The 15030-nt window shown below is 48.3% G+C and overlaps 2 protein-coding genes across 2 annotated transcripts in view; one reads left to right on the top strand and one right to left on the bottom strand.

The window, feature by feature from the left end:
• METTL6 (methyltransferase 6, tRNA N3-cytidine) overlaps positions 1-90 on the bottom strand; it is a 35342-nt gene extending 35252 nt beyond the window's left edge. Inside the window, exon 1 of the mRNA XM_057737837.1 lies at positions 13-90. Within this exon, the coding sequence (XP_057593820.1) occupies positions 13-90 (78 nt within the window). The remainder of the gene's footprint in view (positions 1-12) is intronic.
• On the top strand, positions 89-14427 carry EAF1 (ELL associated factor 1). The gene is made up of 6 exons (XM_057737829.1): positions 89-458; positions 2303-2397; positions 4161-4297; positions 6290-6480; positions 8063-8311; positions 11111-14427. The coding sequence occupies exons 1-6, from the start codon at positions 89-91 to the stop codon at positions 11155-11157; spliced, it is 1089 nt and encodes a 362-aa protein (XP_057593812.1). The 3' UTR covers positions 11158-14427.
• Positions 14428-15030: the final 603 nt, after the last annotated feature.

A 15030-nucleotide genomic window follows, 5' to 3' on the forward strand; every position in this document is an offset into this window, starting at 1 on the left:
TTTGGGAGCTACCTCAGCAAAACGCTTCAACCAGACAAACCCCCGGGGAAGACCTGGAATCTGGCTTCTCCGGGAGAGTCCTTTGGCCATGGCACCGCCCCCACCACTTCCGCTCCGGGCCCGGAAGTCTCTCCCCGGCGCCGGAAGCGCGGCGGGCCCACTTCCTCAGAGCCGTCCCCCGCCCGGACGTGGAGGCCAGGTCCCGCTTCCGGCTGCGGGTGTGCGCGGGTTCGGCTCCCCGCGCGCCCCGGAGCGCTGTCCCGGGAGCGCCGCTACCCCGGAGGCCGGCGCCGACAGCTCGGGCCGCGGGCGCGCCAGGAGGGCGCCGGTGCGGGCGCGCGCCCCGTGCGGGGCCATGAACGGGACGGCCAACCCGTTGCTGGACCGCGAGGAGCACTGCCTGCGGCTCGGGGAGAGCTTCGAGAAGCGGCCACGGGCCTCCTTCCACACCATCCGCTGTGAGTCCGCGCCCTCGCGGCCGCTCCAGGCCGCCGCCGGCCCCGGGTGTCCAGGGAGCCCTGCCAGCGTCGGCTCCTTTCCTCTCACCCCGGATCCGCCGAGACCTCGGGTGTTTCCTTTTGTCTTTCCCAGCTCCTCCTCCCAGACTAGATCCTTTCTCCCTCCCCACTATTTCTCCGCCTCGTGGTACCAAACTCTTTCTTCCAAAGACCGTCTGCCCCTTTTCCTGCCCCATCCGGCCCTCTTGCGCACTGAACCTCCCCCCCCCCCCCCCCCCCCCATTGCTGAAAGCCTGCGACCCCGCCTCAGGTTCTAGCTCTTTTCTGTAGCCGCCCCCCACCCCCTGCCCCGTGACCCCACTGGGGGTTTCCACGCTTCAAGGACTCTTATCGTTTCCGTGGGATCCGCGTCCACTCCCTCTTATTCCATTCTCTTCTTCCCTGTTTTCCTCACTTTTCTTTCCCCGCCCCGTTTTGGTTCTGGCCTCTCTGACGCCGCGCTTCATCCCCTCTGCAGCCCCAGAAGCTGCATCCTCTCTGCGCCTCATCAGTCTTTCTTCTCCATGCCTCTGTGCCAGCTTTTCGTGTGACTTTGATGTCTTTTGAGGTCACCTGGACTACCCTGACTTTTAAATTTGAGAGCCAGGAATAAGTTAGAGCTCGGTCTATGTTTGGAAGCAGAAGCCAGCAGGCCTAAGGAATGTGGAAATAGTCATTATGCTGGACCTCCTTTTTTCTCCGTGATTACAGACTCTATTGAGGGAGGGCCCGTCCGCTCTGTGTCCTGGGTGAAGAATTGGCTGACTGGGCATCCCGCTGTGATTCACAGGCTCCTGGTTTCCTGTCCTCACAGCCTAAGTGCTGGTCAGGGCTTGTTTTTGTCAGAGGAGCTCCTAGACATGACTCAACACCTTGGAAGAGGGCGTGTTAGATAATGAAGTTCTATCTTCGTGTAGTCACTTGCCCGGCCATTACTCTGCTTCCTGCTGACAGCAGATCAGCCCTTTCAGAGGGAGGTTATTGGCAATGTGATAAGGGCGTCATTTCCTGCGCAGTTCACTAAGTTGATGTTTTAGCAGAGTGAAGGGCAGTGTGGAATTTAAATAAGACACTTCATAGAAGCACCTGGCCTGTAGTTTGAGGCAGGTTTGTGTTTAAAGGGAGTAAGGTGGCTGTTCGTGCTGTGCTTTAACTGCAGTTCAGAAACATGGGCAGAATTAACCTTTGGAAATACAGTCCAGCCTTCTGCTCCAAACATCTACAGGAGTATCCTTGTTAAAGCTATGGAACTGGAGTGCGGCAGATCCTAACTTTGACAGTTCCCATGAAAATGAAATCAGTTTATGTGATGCTGTGGCCTTTCCTATTTCATATTGGGTTTTACAATCACAGGATTTTTAAAAGATGTTCTTTTGTTTTTGATCCTTATAATAATCCTGATAAAACACCTCATTGTGGATAATAAGACATTGATTTTTCATCTGCAACTTGGGGGAAGGGGATATCCTTGTTTAATAAAATGTTATATCAATTCTAATCTTTTTTCTTCAAAATAATCCACTGGGGATGAGAGGGAAAGTATGTGCAGGTATAGATGAAACAAGATTGCCTCGGAGCTGGTAATTGTTGAAGCTGGATGATGGTACACAGGGCTCACTGTGGTATTCTCTCTGCTGCTAGTGTATGAGCTTTCCGCAATGAAATAGCTTTTAAAATGATTCTAAATGGTGTGCATTTTCCATTTATCTGAATTATAAAAAATTTCAGTTCTTAAACGTGAATGCCCTGCAAACCCTCAGTATAACTAAATTGGTAGATAAATGCTCTTTTTCTTTTCCCTTTAGATGACTTTAAGCCAGCATCTATAGATACTTCCTGTGAAGGGGAGCTTCAGGTGGGCAAAGGAGATGAAGTCACAATCACGCTGCCGCATATCCCTGTAGGTTTTATTTCATTGTTGTTGTTGTTGTTGTTTAAATGTGGAATCACAGTGAATTCTCATATTCTATGTTATTGCAATTTGATTTTCTTCCTATTTAAAAATTTCTAGATTTCTAAAGTGCCAGTATAAGGGAAAAAGGAATTTGGGGGGTGGGGTGTGGTGGAATTCATGCTTCCCAGGTACTTGAGTAAAAATAATCCTTTGTCATTTTCCCTAAGCTCACTTTTCCCCCATTTGTTCTAGAGTAGACAAGATTCCTGTGTGGACACCTGGCCCCTCCCTTAGGCACAGAGAAAGGCCCAGGTGCCCTGCAGATGTAAAGCAGTTACAGCTTAGGAGTGCGGAGGGACAGGAGCAGGGTGGACATGGTTCATGAATCTGGCAAGGGGTGATGTGCAGGTTGGTAGTTTCGGGCCGGAACCAGAGGTGCAGAGCATTCGGCCCATTTAAGGGTGAGGAGCCCAATTAAAAGCTGAATGGAGTGGCCTCCCCCAAGGCAGCACTCTGATCACAAAGCCCAAAGGATCAGACGAAAGACTCTTAATGACCATGTGTTGGTGCATATCCCAGTCCTGTCCTGGAACATAATAAGTTCTTGGTAACCAGTGGTGGAGTGAAAAGGCTCTGGACAGGGAGGCCTGGGAAGCTTTGTCCTGAGGGAAAATTATTGTCTGCCAGTTCAAACTGCTGTCTCATTACCTGTTGCCTTTGGCAAGTTACATCATCTCCCTTTGGGCCTTACTTTCCCAAATATAAAATGAAGAGGTTAGATAGTGGTCCCTAAGGTCTCTTCCAACTCTTAATTTTTGCTCTATGAATAAGGAGTCATGCAGCCAACAGTTTCTGGTTCCCTACAGAGGATTAAATGCTATATTTGACAAATATTCATGACCACCTGCTGGGTGCTGGCTCACTACTAGGTTCTGAGAATATAGTCTTGAACAAAACAAGCACATTTCTTGCTCTTAGGGAGTTTAAATAAATATAAAAAAATGTAGCACTTATTTTTAAAAATCTGGGAAGGTCTCCCTGAAGAAGTAACCTTTGAGCAGATCTGAAGATTGAATAATTAAAAGGGTGGGAGGGGTTGGGATGTTGCAGGCAGAAGCCCTGTTAAATCCTTGCAAGGAAGAGCTTGAGGGTCTGAGAGAAGGCCAGCTGCTTCTGCTGTGGAGCCCGCAGAGCCTGGGGCGGGGGGAGCAGGGCACAGTGGAAGAGCCAGGTGGCCTTAGAGTGATGGGTAGTGATTTGAGGGCTTAGGCAGGTGAGTGGCAGGACATCCTTGCTCCGAACCAGCCAAAGTGACAAGCATCCGTTGGAGGATGCTCTGTGGTTGCTTGGCGTGAGGGGGAGGCCTGGACTCTCCTATGACAGGGAAACGCAGAGGTTCCTCACTAGCTTCACCGCTCACAGTGAGCTCTGCTCAGTGTCAGGCCCGTAATGCGTCATTTCTGTTTCTCAGTTCACATTTTACCAGTATTTGTAACATTTTCCACATCCATGGAAAAATGTACAGTAATTTAAAAGTTATATTTTTTTCTTGATTACTTAGGGCCAGTTGCACAGTCACAGATTCTTGCTCTATTGTTATTTCCTCCTTATTTTTGCCTGGAGTTAAAATACAAATCAGTTCATTCTGTTCCTCTTCAAGTAACTCTGATGAAAGGTGATGAGGTGAGGCTGCCTCTAAGTGAGGTCTGACGCGCGTGGCTAGCCTGCTGGGCTGGACTGTCTGAATTGCACTTTTCCGTGGCATGTAGGGGTCCACGCCACCAATGACTGTGTTCAAGGGGAACAAGCGGCCGTACCAGAAGGACTGCGTGCTCATCATCAATCACGACACTGGCGAGTACGTGCTGGAAAAGCTCAGCAGCAGCATCCAGGTCAAGAAGACGAGGTATGGGGAGACGCAGGAACAGACCCGTGTGCGTTCCTGTGGGTTTACGTTATCTGCCCAGTTGTTTTGTAAGGACGTGGGCATCGGGGTGCTTCGTGTCCTGCCGGCAGTCTCAGCACCTCCACCTGTGTCTTCTCACACATGTCAATAAAGTATCTTCTCCTCAAAGGCAATAAAAAAGAACGCTTTTAAGACCTGAAACATAGAAAACACTGGGAAAGGGAGTATACTTTATGATTAAATTAATTTTATTTATCTCATGGTTGTTGATACACTACCACCAAAGGGGTAAGGTTTAAATTTACAGACTTAAAATCATGAAAGAATAGTTGGATAACGTGTATTCTTTATTAGAGTGAAAACAGTAAATTTTTACAAGATACATTTGAGGTCATTATAATACCAAAGTAAAGCTTTGTCTATTTTTTCCGAATAGTGAGCTCTTTAATTTTTAATTCAACAGGCATTACACATGTCATATGAAGCCAATTAGATTTTCTTTTCTTTTATTTATTTATTTTTTTAAAATTTATTTTATCATTTATTTATTATTTATTTTTGGCTGCGTTGGGTCTTCATTGCTGCGCATGGGCTTTCTCTAGTTGTGGTGAGTGGGGGCTACTCATCATTGTGGTGTGCAGGCCTCTCAGTGCTGTGGCTTCTCTTGTTGTGGAACATGGGCTAGAGGTGTGCAGGTTTCAGTAGTTGTGGCTCATGGGTTCTAGAGCACAGGCTCAGTAGTTGTGGTGCACGACCTCAGTTGTTCCCAGGCATATGGGATCTTCCCAGAGCAGGGATCGAACCCGTGTCCCCTACTTTGGCAGGCGGATTCTTAACCACTGCACCACCAGGGAAGCCCTAGATTTTATTTAAAATAAATTTTATTTAAAATAAAAATTTGACTTTAAAAGTCAGATTTCATTCTGTACATAGAAGTATCCCAGTGGTTCTATTGTTACATTGTGATACAGTAATTCTTGTAATAGAGTAATTAAATTTTAAAGAGAGTATTTGATGTTTTTCTGTTTATGCTTCCTCAAGCCATTTTTCTTTACTCATTCCACAAAAAGTAAAAGTACCTACCATTTATTGAGGGGTTATCACATGCCAGGCCCTGTGCTAGATGTTTTACGTGCATTATCTAATCTTTACAGAGAACTTTTGGAAAGGTGGTATTGTTATCCTTTCACACACACACACACACACACACACACACACACACACACACACACACACACGAGACGAGACTGAGGGTCAGTGAGCTTGTGACTTAGCAAGTGCAAGGCTGGTGCAGAGCTCTGCCCCAGGGGTGCACTGAGGACACCCACCTCTCCCCTCTTGAGTTTCTCTTACTACTCAGTATCATCTGGGAACTAGCAGGATTTCGTCACTTAGGTGTTAGCTAAAACTGCAGAACTTCAGGACCTACTAAGTCAGAATCTGCACTTTAACGAGATCCCCAGGTGATACGTTTGCACACCAGAGTTTGAAAAGTGCTGAGGTGGTCCATTTACAGAAGAAATTGTTGATGGGTAGCATGTCCTTGGTCTGGGGTGGGGGGGCTCTGCCTGTGACAAGTGAGCAAGCAGTGGGTAGAGAATGGCAACAGTTGCCAACAGGCCAGTATTGCAAGAGCTAGTTTAGTAGCTCACGTGTGAGTATAACATTATAGTGTGCACAGGTTGAATAGTTATATTTTCTTTCATTAAAATGGGTTCTCATAATCACATTATATCCTACCTCCCTGTCGTCTGCTGCTTGATGTAAAACGTGAGCTCCTTGAGGGCTGTGAGTCTATTTTAGTCATCTCTGTATCTCTGGTGCACAGTGCACAACTGGAATACAGTAGAATGAGTAATTTGTGTGGTAAAATTACAGATATCAGTATTTTGAGGCTGTCTGTAAAGAGCCTGGGGTTCTGCTTGGTAACTGGGGCACATTTGAGACCCGCTCTTTGTGCCCCTCCAGTTTAAAGCCTATATCTCATTCCAGAGCTGAGGGCAGCAGCAAAATCCAAGCCCGGATGGAACAGCAGCCCGCTCGTGCCCCGCAGCCACCCCAGCCACCACTGCCTCCGCCGCCCATGCCATTCAGAGCTCCAACGAAGCCGCCCGTGGGACCCAAAACCTCTCCTTTGAAGGATAACCCCTCACCTGAACCTCAGCTGGATGACATCAAAAGAGGTAGAGAGCATTTTCTGGAGCCACAGTAGCAGTTTGGAGGAGGGTGTTAGCGTGTTTGTGGTGCTCACAAGGCTGCATATGTGGCCGCATGGGCATTCCGCCATTGTGACAGTTTCCACAGGCTTCACCATTCCACAGGTGACAGCGGGGAGGGGTTTGTCACTTACGTCATTTAGCAAGGGGGGGCGTCCAGGAATGGTGACTTGAGTTGTGGCTGTCTTTGCAGCTTTCTGCTTAGAGGCCCAGGGTTTAAACAAGCCTGACTGCCGTCTAAAGCTCCATACGGCCCACCTTGAAGGCTTTGAAAGAAGAATTCCAAGGTGCTGGGGGTGAAAACCAAGGGTGCCAGTGTTAGTGTAGTGTCCAGTCCACAACCAATAGTTTGTACTAACACAAAGTGTGTAAATTTGAAAGCGCTGTGAGGACCAGTGGACTGGGGACACTGGCCTAGAAAGACTTAGAGGTCTGGTCCGGCTCTCCAGTGCACACCCGAGACAGGGGAGCTCACCTTGGCTTTCTCCCCTGCATAGAGGATGATTTTAGTTGTCCAGACACTTAGAAAGTTATGAAAGTAAGTGTTGTATTTCATATTTGTGAAGTTTTGTGAAACAAAATTAAACCCATAACAGTAGTAAACAGGAAAAGATAAAAAGTTGCCCTTGGGAAGTTTGCCTTTTCACCTTGTGGAAATGCTGTCTTTTCACAAACAAGGTCACTCTCTTTGTGGTGCACGGTTGTGAAGCCTCTGGATTTTTTTTTCTCATGGATGTTGGAATGCTGTCTATGGAAGTTTTCAGTTTAGTTAAATAGGAATTGGACTGTGAATGGTTAGTTGTTGCCAGTTATGCTTAAGGGAACCACAGTCATTTAAGGCCTTGTGGCAGGTTTGGACAGGAAAGCCTGGCATCTTCCTTGATGTAGCCTGTGGTGAGTCCTTAATATACTCACTGACATTAAAATGGTCAGGTAAGATGTGTTTCCTTCCCTGCTTTACGTTCATGAAAAATGCGGTACCTGCAGGGCATGGCTGTCAGTCAAGTGTGGAAGAGCACAGGAGAAGAGTGTCTTTCCACCATCTTTCCTCAGCTGCCTCGGCTCCTCCTGAGAGCCTTGGTTACCTGTGGGTAAGGACCTGGAAAGGACCCTAAGGCTGTCTGTTCTGGCCCTTCATTTTTCCGGAATGTCTTTGAAGATTCATTACCTTCCCCCTGGGTCTCCCTGCTGCTGAGCGGTGGATGCAAAGCAAGCGCTGAGACCTCCCAGCTGCTGGTTAGGTTCTTCTCAGCCCCTGAGCAGAACCCGACTCTTCTCTTACTGCTGTCTAATCCCATAATTTGCAATCTTTTTTTTTTTTTTTAAAGTGGGTAAAGGCAAAATAGACAATTCATTTCGCGGAAGAATATCCTGAAGCAGTTTGCTTTTTGGTTATTTTGGGTGAATTTCCATTGTCTTTCTGGAGACACCTTAGATGTTTTTGTCTGTTGGTTTGGGTTTGGGTTTTGTTTGTTTTTAAGGACTCGAGAAGCAGGGGTTGGCCTTCAGTTGTTCCTCGGCGCGCTGACCCCCATCCTGTGTCTTCCAGAGCTGAGGGCGGAGGTGGACATCATCGAGCAGATGAGCAGCAGCAGCGGGAGCAGCTCCTCGGACTCCGAGAGCTCGTCAGGGAGCGACGACGACAGCTCCAGCAGCGGGGGCGAGGACCATGGCCCCGCGTCCCCCGCGCAGCCGCCGCACCAGCAGCCCTACAGCAGCAGGCCCGTCGCCAACGGCACCGGCACCGGCACCGGCACTGGGCGGCCGCAGGGAAGCAGCCAGCTCATGAGCACCCTCAGTAAGTGCGCGTGCCCGCTCCTGGCGGCGGCGGCGTGGGGGATGCGGGAGTCAGCAAGCGCGTGCCCGCTCCTGGCGGCGGCCGGTCAGGCTGGAGCTCTAGCGTCCGTGTATCTTACACCAACGTGTGGAAACCTGAAGATGTTTAAGGCATAAGAAAAGGTCCTGACAAAGGCAGTTTGAAGCGAGAAGGAGTAAGTTACCGAACAGTAAAAAAAGGAAGCACAAAACTAAAAATCTGTTCCATCTCTTTCCTTTTACTTTTTGGCACAAGTTAGATTTTGTGAATTCTGGGAAGTGCTGAAACCTGAGCCGCGGAGCTCTTTATTTTTGCATATACCCGGCTTTAGGGGCACTGCCGTCCCCCACCCAGTCCCCCCCGCTCCAGGTCTCTGTACAGTCCCGAGAGCCCAGTGTCATTGGAGTGCAGTGTCCCACGGCCCCCAGAGTTGGGCAGCTGTGCCATTAGGATGTGTTTGGGAACCAGCTAGCCTTCGGCAGGAGGGAAGGAAGGGACATCATAGTGTCTGGTGGCTTTCAGTGCAGTTGGTAGTAAAGCGCAGCAGGGGGGGAATAGGAACAAATGTCTTTGTCTTGGAGGTGGGGAGAGTGCGGGTTCTCTGCATTGTCCTCTCTCCAGAACCCTTGGTCTGACTTCCTGTGAGGAGGCTGGAAGGTCAGGAGGCAGTGGTGGGGAAGTTAGCCTAGGTAACCCTGCTCCTGTGAGCCTGGCAAAAAAACTCTCAACTCCACACTGTAGACCTCACATGCACTTCTGTCATGGGGGCTGGCCTGTGCCTTGTCGGATGGCTAAGAGCATCCCTGGCGTCTATGCACTAGATGCCAGAGCCCCCCCGCTCCGCCCCACATTCCCCCAGTGTGTCAACCCAGGATGTCTCCCAGCATTGCCAGATGCCCCTGGGGGGCAGAATCCCTGCCAGTGGAGAACCACTGTGCTGGGCCCTGCCCTGCTGCCTGAGTGAGCTCGGCACCGCTGTGATATCAGGGAAGGCTGTTGTCCGCTATCCCAGCTTCTGGACGTCAGGGTATACTTGATGCCCTTCTCAGCTGGCTCGGGATAGTAAGTTTCACACTGGAGTTTGGAATTCATAGTGGAGAACAACCAGACAGCTCCTGTGGCTGTAACTCAGCTGTTCCTTTTGCCCAGTCAGTGCTAAACTACTCCTTCCTCCCAGAGAGAAAGAGTGAAAAATGGCTCGGTGCATGTTACCTACCTACCAGTGCCTTAAACTCCTTTCAGCTCTTTTTAGCTGCAAGTCCTCCTGGCCCGCAGCTCTTCCGTGGCAAGACCTTAATCTTTGCATACCTCATACACAATAAAATACTAGTTACTTAAACCAGAATCGTCAACCGGAACCAACGTATAAACCCTAAGATCACAGTAAATAGCATAAATTTGCTAAACCCTAATGTGAAAACATACAGAGTAATGATAATATTGTTTTCCTGAATGGTAACGTGTATTGTATCTTCTTGCCCAAAAAACGAATGAATCAGTGTGAACTTGGGTCAGATCGATTTTAGAAGACATTTCAGATGGATTTGCAGCTGCATGATACTGACCATGTGCGTGCTGTCACCTTCGTAAGTGATGGTGCTCAGCTCTGTTGATCAGAGCTGACTAGCTGGCGCCATGCCCGTCACCTTCCCCACGTCTAGAACAGCAGGTGTTGCCTTCCTTGGTTTCAGACCTCTTTATGTCATAAAAATTATTGAGGATCACAAAGAGCTTTTGTGTGTGTGGCTTCTATCAGTATTTACCATATTAGAAGTTAAAAGTGAGAAATATTTAAAATACTCAGTAATTCATCTAAAAGAACAATAAACCATCACATGTTAACAAAAATAACATTTTTATGAAAAATAAGTTTTCTAAATCAAATAATATTTAATATGAAGAGTAATGTTACTTTAAAATTCTGCAAATCTCATCGACGTCTGGCTTAGTACAAAGCTGGATTCTTACATCTGCTTCCGCATTCAGTCTGTTGCCATAAGTTGTTTTTTTAGGTTGAAGTATATGAAGAAAACCTGGTATCACATATATAGTTAGAGAAAGGAGGACCTCAGGTGGAATCCTTCTGAAAGGATCTCTGGGAGCCCAGGGTCCTCAGAACAAACTTAGAGAAGAGGTGACCTAGAGGTTAGTAATCCAGAAATACAGAAGTTCACTTTTGTTCTATTCTGAGTGACAACAGCTGGGGTCCTGTTATTCTTCTTATCACATTAGATGGAAAAACTTAGAGTCGTCACTCCTAAAACCTAAATGTTGCACACTGAACGAAAATTTGAGGCTTTACAGAGCTCATTAGTTCAGATTTGAGGTGTAAAGTAACGTGACTATTCCGGCCAGAGGGTTCAGGGGCTATTGGATTGGTGTATAAACAGTGTTCAGCTTCCTTAACAGGAAGCCCAACTTGGTATTATTTTTGCTTTTATAAAGCAGCTTAATATGAACAGTTCTACTAGTCAGTGAGTAAGTTACTTATAAATATTTTTTGCTGTTTATTGACACGTGTAAAAGCTGTCTAGCCTATCCCTCCCCTGTTCTGTCCCAGTGAGCAGTATTGCTGTGCTTTGCGGATACCAAAAATAGCAATTCTTCTGAAATGTCGGCTGCACCAGTTTTGTCACTGAGCCAGATGGGTTTTCCTCCCTAATTAAGTTGAACTGGCCTGGTTTCACTGTAGTGTGAGAGCCCAGGCAGTCAACTGCAGAACTGTGGGGAGGTCATTTTTAAATTGTGTACTTCTGGTTTGATTCTGTTTTCTTTTTGTAGGAAATGACTTGCAGCTGAGCGAGTCTGGCAGCGACAGTGATGGCTAGAGCCGGGTCTTTGGAAATCAGCTTTTCGGTGTTCGGTGCACAGACCTGCTGCGAGACCGGGCTGCTGGAGCATGGGTGCACACTGGGTGGGGGGAGGTGTGGGTGTCAGTGGCTGCAGGACGCGTCGGAGGCTCTGGGGCGCTCAGATGTGCATGTCTTTAACTTAGTGGTGATGGGTGACTTTCTCGTGTGATTTTTGAACAATCTCACGTTTCAGAGTTTTAAGTAGATCTGTAGAAGAACTAACAGAATTATATCTCTATTTGGTTAACACTGTTAACGAAAAACAGACAAACATGTCCTAGTCTAGGTTGCTCAAAGGCCGTTTCTTCACCTGGCCAGTGATTCAGTTTTAAACCACAGCAGTCACCAGCTTGGCCAGATGGTTTGCACCAGTGAAATGAAACACAGTCTTTGAGGGGTAGGGGAGAGGGAAACCTCATACTGTAGCACAGAAACATGTTTAAACCACTTTCAATTATTGACACAAAGTGGCGAGGACGTTCTCTCTGACCCAGCCTGGTAGGCCTGTGTAGAAATGGACTTGAGTGTGGAGTCCGAGAATGTCGGCTGGGGGGGCCCTAGGGCTCTGCTGGCTCAGCCCCTCGTCTGCAGGTGAGGAAAGGGATGGGTACAGCTGGTTTAGGGCCCGTGCCTTGCCCCACGTCCAGGCTTACCCCCGCTCCCACCCCTGAATCTCACCTGTTGGAACCAGAGATTTTTATACATGGGACTTAGAGTTGTGCTTTGGAGCTTTTATTGGATTCCAAGAGACAGGAGTGGTGGCTACTTTTAGCTCCAGTTTAGATCCAAACAGTCCCTAAGTACATGAGGCCGGGGGAGCACCCACTCCGGGGGCCCTGTGGGTGTCACCTTCACAGACTCCCCGTCAGTCGGCAGCCACTGTACTGGTGCATGTGACTCGATTAACTTGAGGCTTTTAGTTCCATGTGGATCTGTAATGAGTGTGTGTCTTTCAGTGGGTGTCAGTGGGGGTTGGGAGTGGAGGGAGGGGTGGGTGGAGGAGCCTCTCTGAGCACATGAGCCAGCAACCGGTTTCCAGACCAGAATCCAGGTGGGACTCGTGTGCTGTGAAATGAGCATATGTCTTGATAAGGTTTTTCTGTTCATGCTTTTGTACCACTGTTTGTGTCTGACCCCCAGACTGATTTGTATTTATCTATATGCAACTAGAAGAAAGTCACAAGGTTGCCTTCTGCAGTATGCGGTTTCCAATGAGTCTTTTGCTGCAGGAAACTGGTCACTAGTAAAATGTTCTATGTGCAGCGAGTGAGTGTTGAGTTGTCCCGTACTTAGTGTGGAGTAGCCCATTCTGTAATCTGAATGACTACATCCTGAGAGATTTCTCTCTGCTTTGGTTCAGTGGGTGTCAAGAATAGGAAGAGTTATTTTTCTTCCTCGGGGTGGCCTCTCCCTCCCCAGCTAGTGGAGGAGAGCAGTCTGGACCTAGAAAGAAATCTGATGATCCGTGGTGGGGGCTGGGAGTTGAGCCTAACAGACACACCTGTGTGAGCCACACAGCGACCACACAGCGACCCCGGAGAGCTGGAGAAGGGGCCTGGCAGCACGCTGCCGCCGCGCTGCCAGGTGTGGTTCAGGCCGTCCACGCCGGTGCCCGGTGCCAGCTTCTCAGCCCGTTAGGAGGCGCCAGAGGATTTCATGGCAGGTAGGAACTTGCTGATAATCAGTTGATCGTTGCTTTTTAACTCCTTGGTGATGACAGCTCAGGGGAGCTGAAGGTCGTGGTCAGGAGGCTTGAACTGTGGCTGGACATGAGGATCATGTCACCGCTCTTAGCTTGCTCAAGCTGGGGCAGCTTCCGGGAACTTGAACTAAAAATATCTATTTAAACCTCTCTCTTTTTTTTTTCCTCCCAAAGTCTCGATGTACGTAGATAGAACTGGGGCCTGTCGGGTCAAGATGTTTGTTCCTATAGGAAGTGCTTGCAGGTGTCAGTGGGCTTGGTGAATCAGGCTCTCTGGTCTCAGATCCTCTCCCCAGCATCCGTCCTCCCCGCCCTGCCTGGTTGTACCATCTGCTAGCACAGCTCCACAGGCCCTCCAGCTTTACCCAGCAGAGTAAGGAATCTTTTCTTTTTGGAAATGAAGAATCTGGCCTCATAAACTTGTCACGAGTGCCCACCTGCCAGCCAAGCTGGACTTATTCTTCCTGCCTCTGTGCCTTGTCAGTCTCCCCTCCCCCGGCCCCACTCCAGGGGCACTGTGGGTGTCACCTTCACGGACTCCCCGTCTGTCGGTTTCACCAGCTGGAGTGCTCTGCGCACACACGGCCCTTCCTCTTGCTCGAGCTCTGGTTGGCGTGAACTCCTTCAAGGCAGGTGCCTTTGTCGTCATCTCTGTTCCCTGGAGTGGGCACAGGAGCAGACCTGTGGGTGCTTGCAGCCTGGGGGGAGGGGGCAGAGAGAACCAGCCAGTGGAGCACAGAGGGCAGACGTAGAGGAAACATGCCAGGCGTTTGGAGACAGCTGGAAAGTTTGGAGACAGCTGGAAACTATCCATGCTGGTTTTCATGGTTTTGAAATCTCTGACTGAATTGTTAAAATTGCCTCTTCTTAGTTCCGTGTAGTGTCTGCCACACTGTGGTGTGCTAGGCGAGGTGTCTGAGAAACGGCGGCAAGCCAGCCACAGCAGAGATGTGATTTGGGGAAGCTTCAGAAACCAGAGATTTCTCATGATGCCACTCGGTAACTGTTTTATTTCTGTAGCAGAATCGTTTTTTCTGTGTGTGGTATTAATACTTATGTGCTTCAGTGGTGGGAAAACTTGAAAATTCCAAAATCCTTATTTCTTCCCTGTTTGAGAGGCTGGTTAAGTAGGGTGTGTGTGTGTGGATGTGTGTGTGGGCGTGTGATGTATTTATTACATTATTTTGAAAGAGTGATCGTCTGTTATGTGGATATACATTAGGTTCAGCCAAAGCAAATGTTTTGGCGAGGAAGGTAGGATTCATGAAACTCAGGCCTTAACCAGTAGGTTGGGCGACAAGACCAACTGAAGCGTCATGAAATGTCTTTTTGTTGCTCCTGTTGTTTCTGTCTTGGGGTTCATTCTTTAATGATTATTAAAATCTTGTGCCTGAAAGTTTATTTTGCTTAATTATAAAGTAGACATGCATGTTTATATTTATGTAAAATATTTGCTGTAAAGTTTTTTTGGTGTACTCTCTTCAAAGATCACTGTATTTAAGTAAAACATGAAGGTCAGCAATACACTTCATGTCTCAGTGGGTTTTATTTTCTTAGAAGAAATCAATCTAGGGATCAGTGAAACATGTAGGGTTCTTTTAAGACTCTTTTGTGCTTAAGTCTAATTATCTAAATTGATTCCCTTTTAATTTGGTGTTTATGGTTGTTAGGATATACACTTCAGTTTTACAAGGTGTGAAGCTCAAAACTAAAGGATGGCTTTAGCAAGCCACGTGGCACCTGAGGCCATTTTACTGGGTCTGGAAAGGCAGGCTTAGCTTTGGGTCTGAGAACCCTGCAGGGGCTAAACTGAATCCTAGTGATTTCAGCGCACCAGGGACCTTCCACCTGGACAAAAAGACCCGCGTACACCTCTGAGTCCCCGCAACACTCACCGTCTGGGAATGGTCCCGCCTGCTGCTTGCACCTTGGATACGGCGACACCCACACCTGTCCCGTAGTCTTGGCCGCCCTGATAGACTGTAAACCCCTAGGTGAGAAGTGACATCCCTTTTAAACTCTCTGTAGTGTCTTTGACCTGTTGGGTGCTCAGTAGATTTGGACTGAATACAGTTACATGTTCAAAGAACTAGGCTAGGAGTCCTCTGCTGCTGGTTCTGCGCCGGCTCCCATTGCGCCAGGACTGT

Source organism: Hippopotamus amphibius, chromosome 6 (assembly GCF_030028045.1).
Source record: "Hippopotamus amphibius kiboko isolate mHipAmp2 chromosome 6, mHipAmp2.hap2, whole genome shotgun sequence".
Classification (NCBI taxonomy): domain Eukaryota; kingdom Metazoa; phylum Chordata; class Mammalia; order Artiodactyla; family Hippopotamidae; genus Hippopotamus; species Hippopotamus amphibius.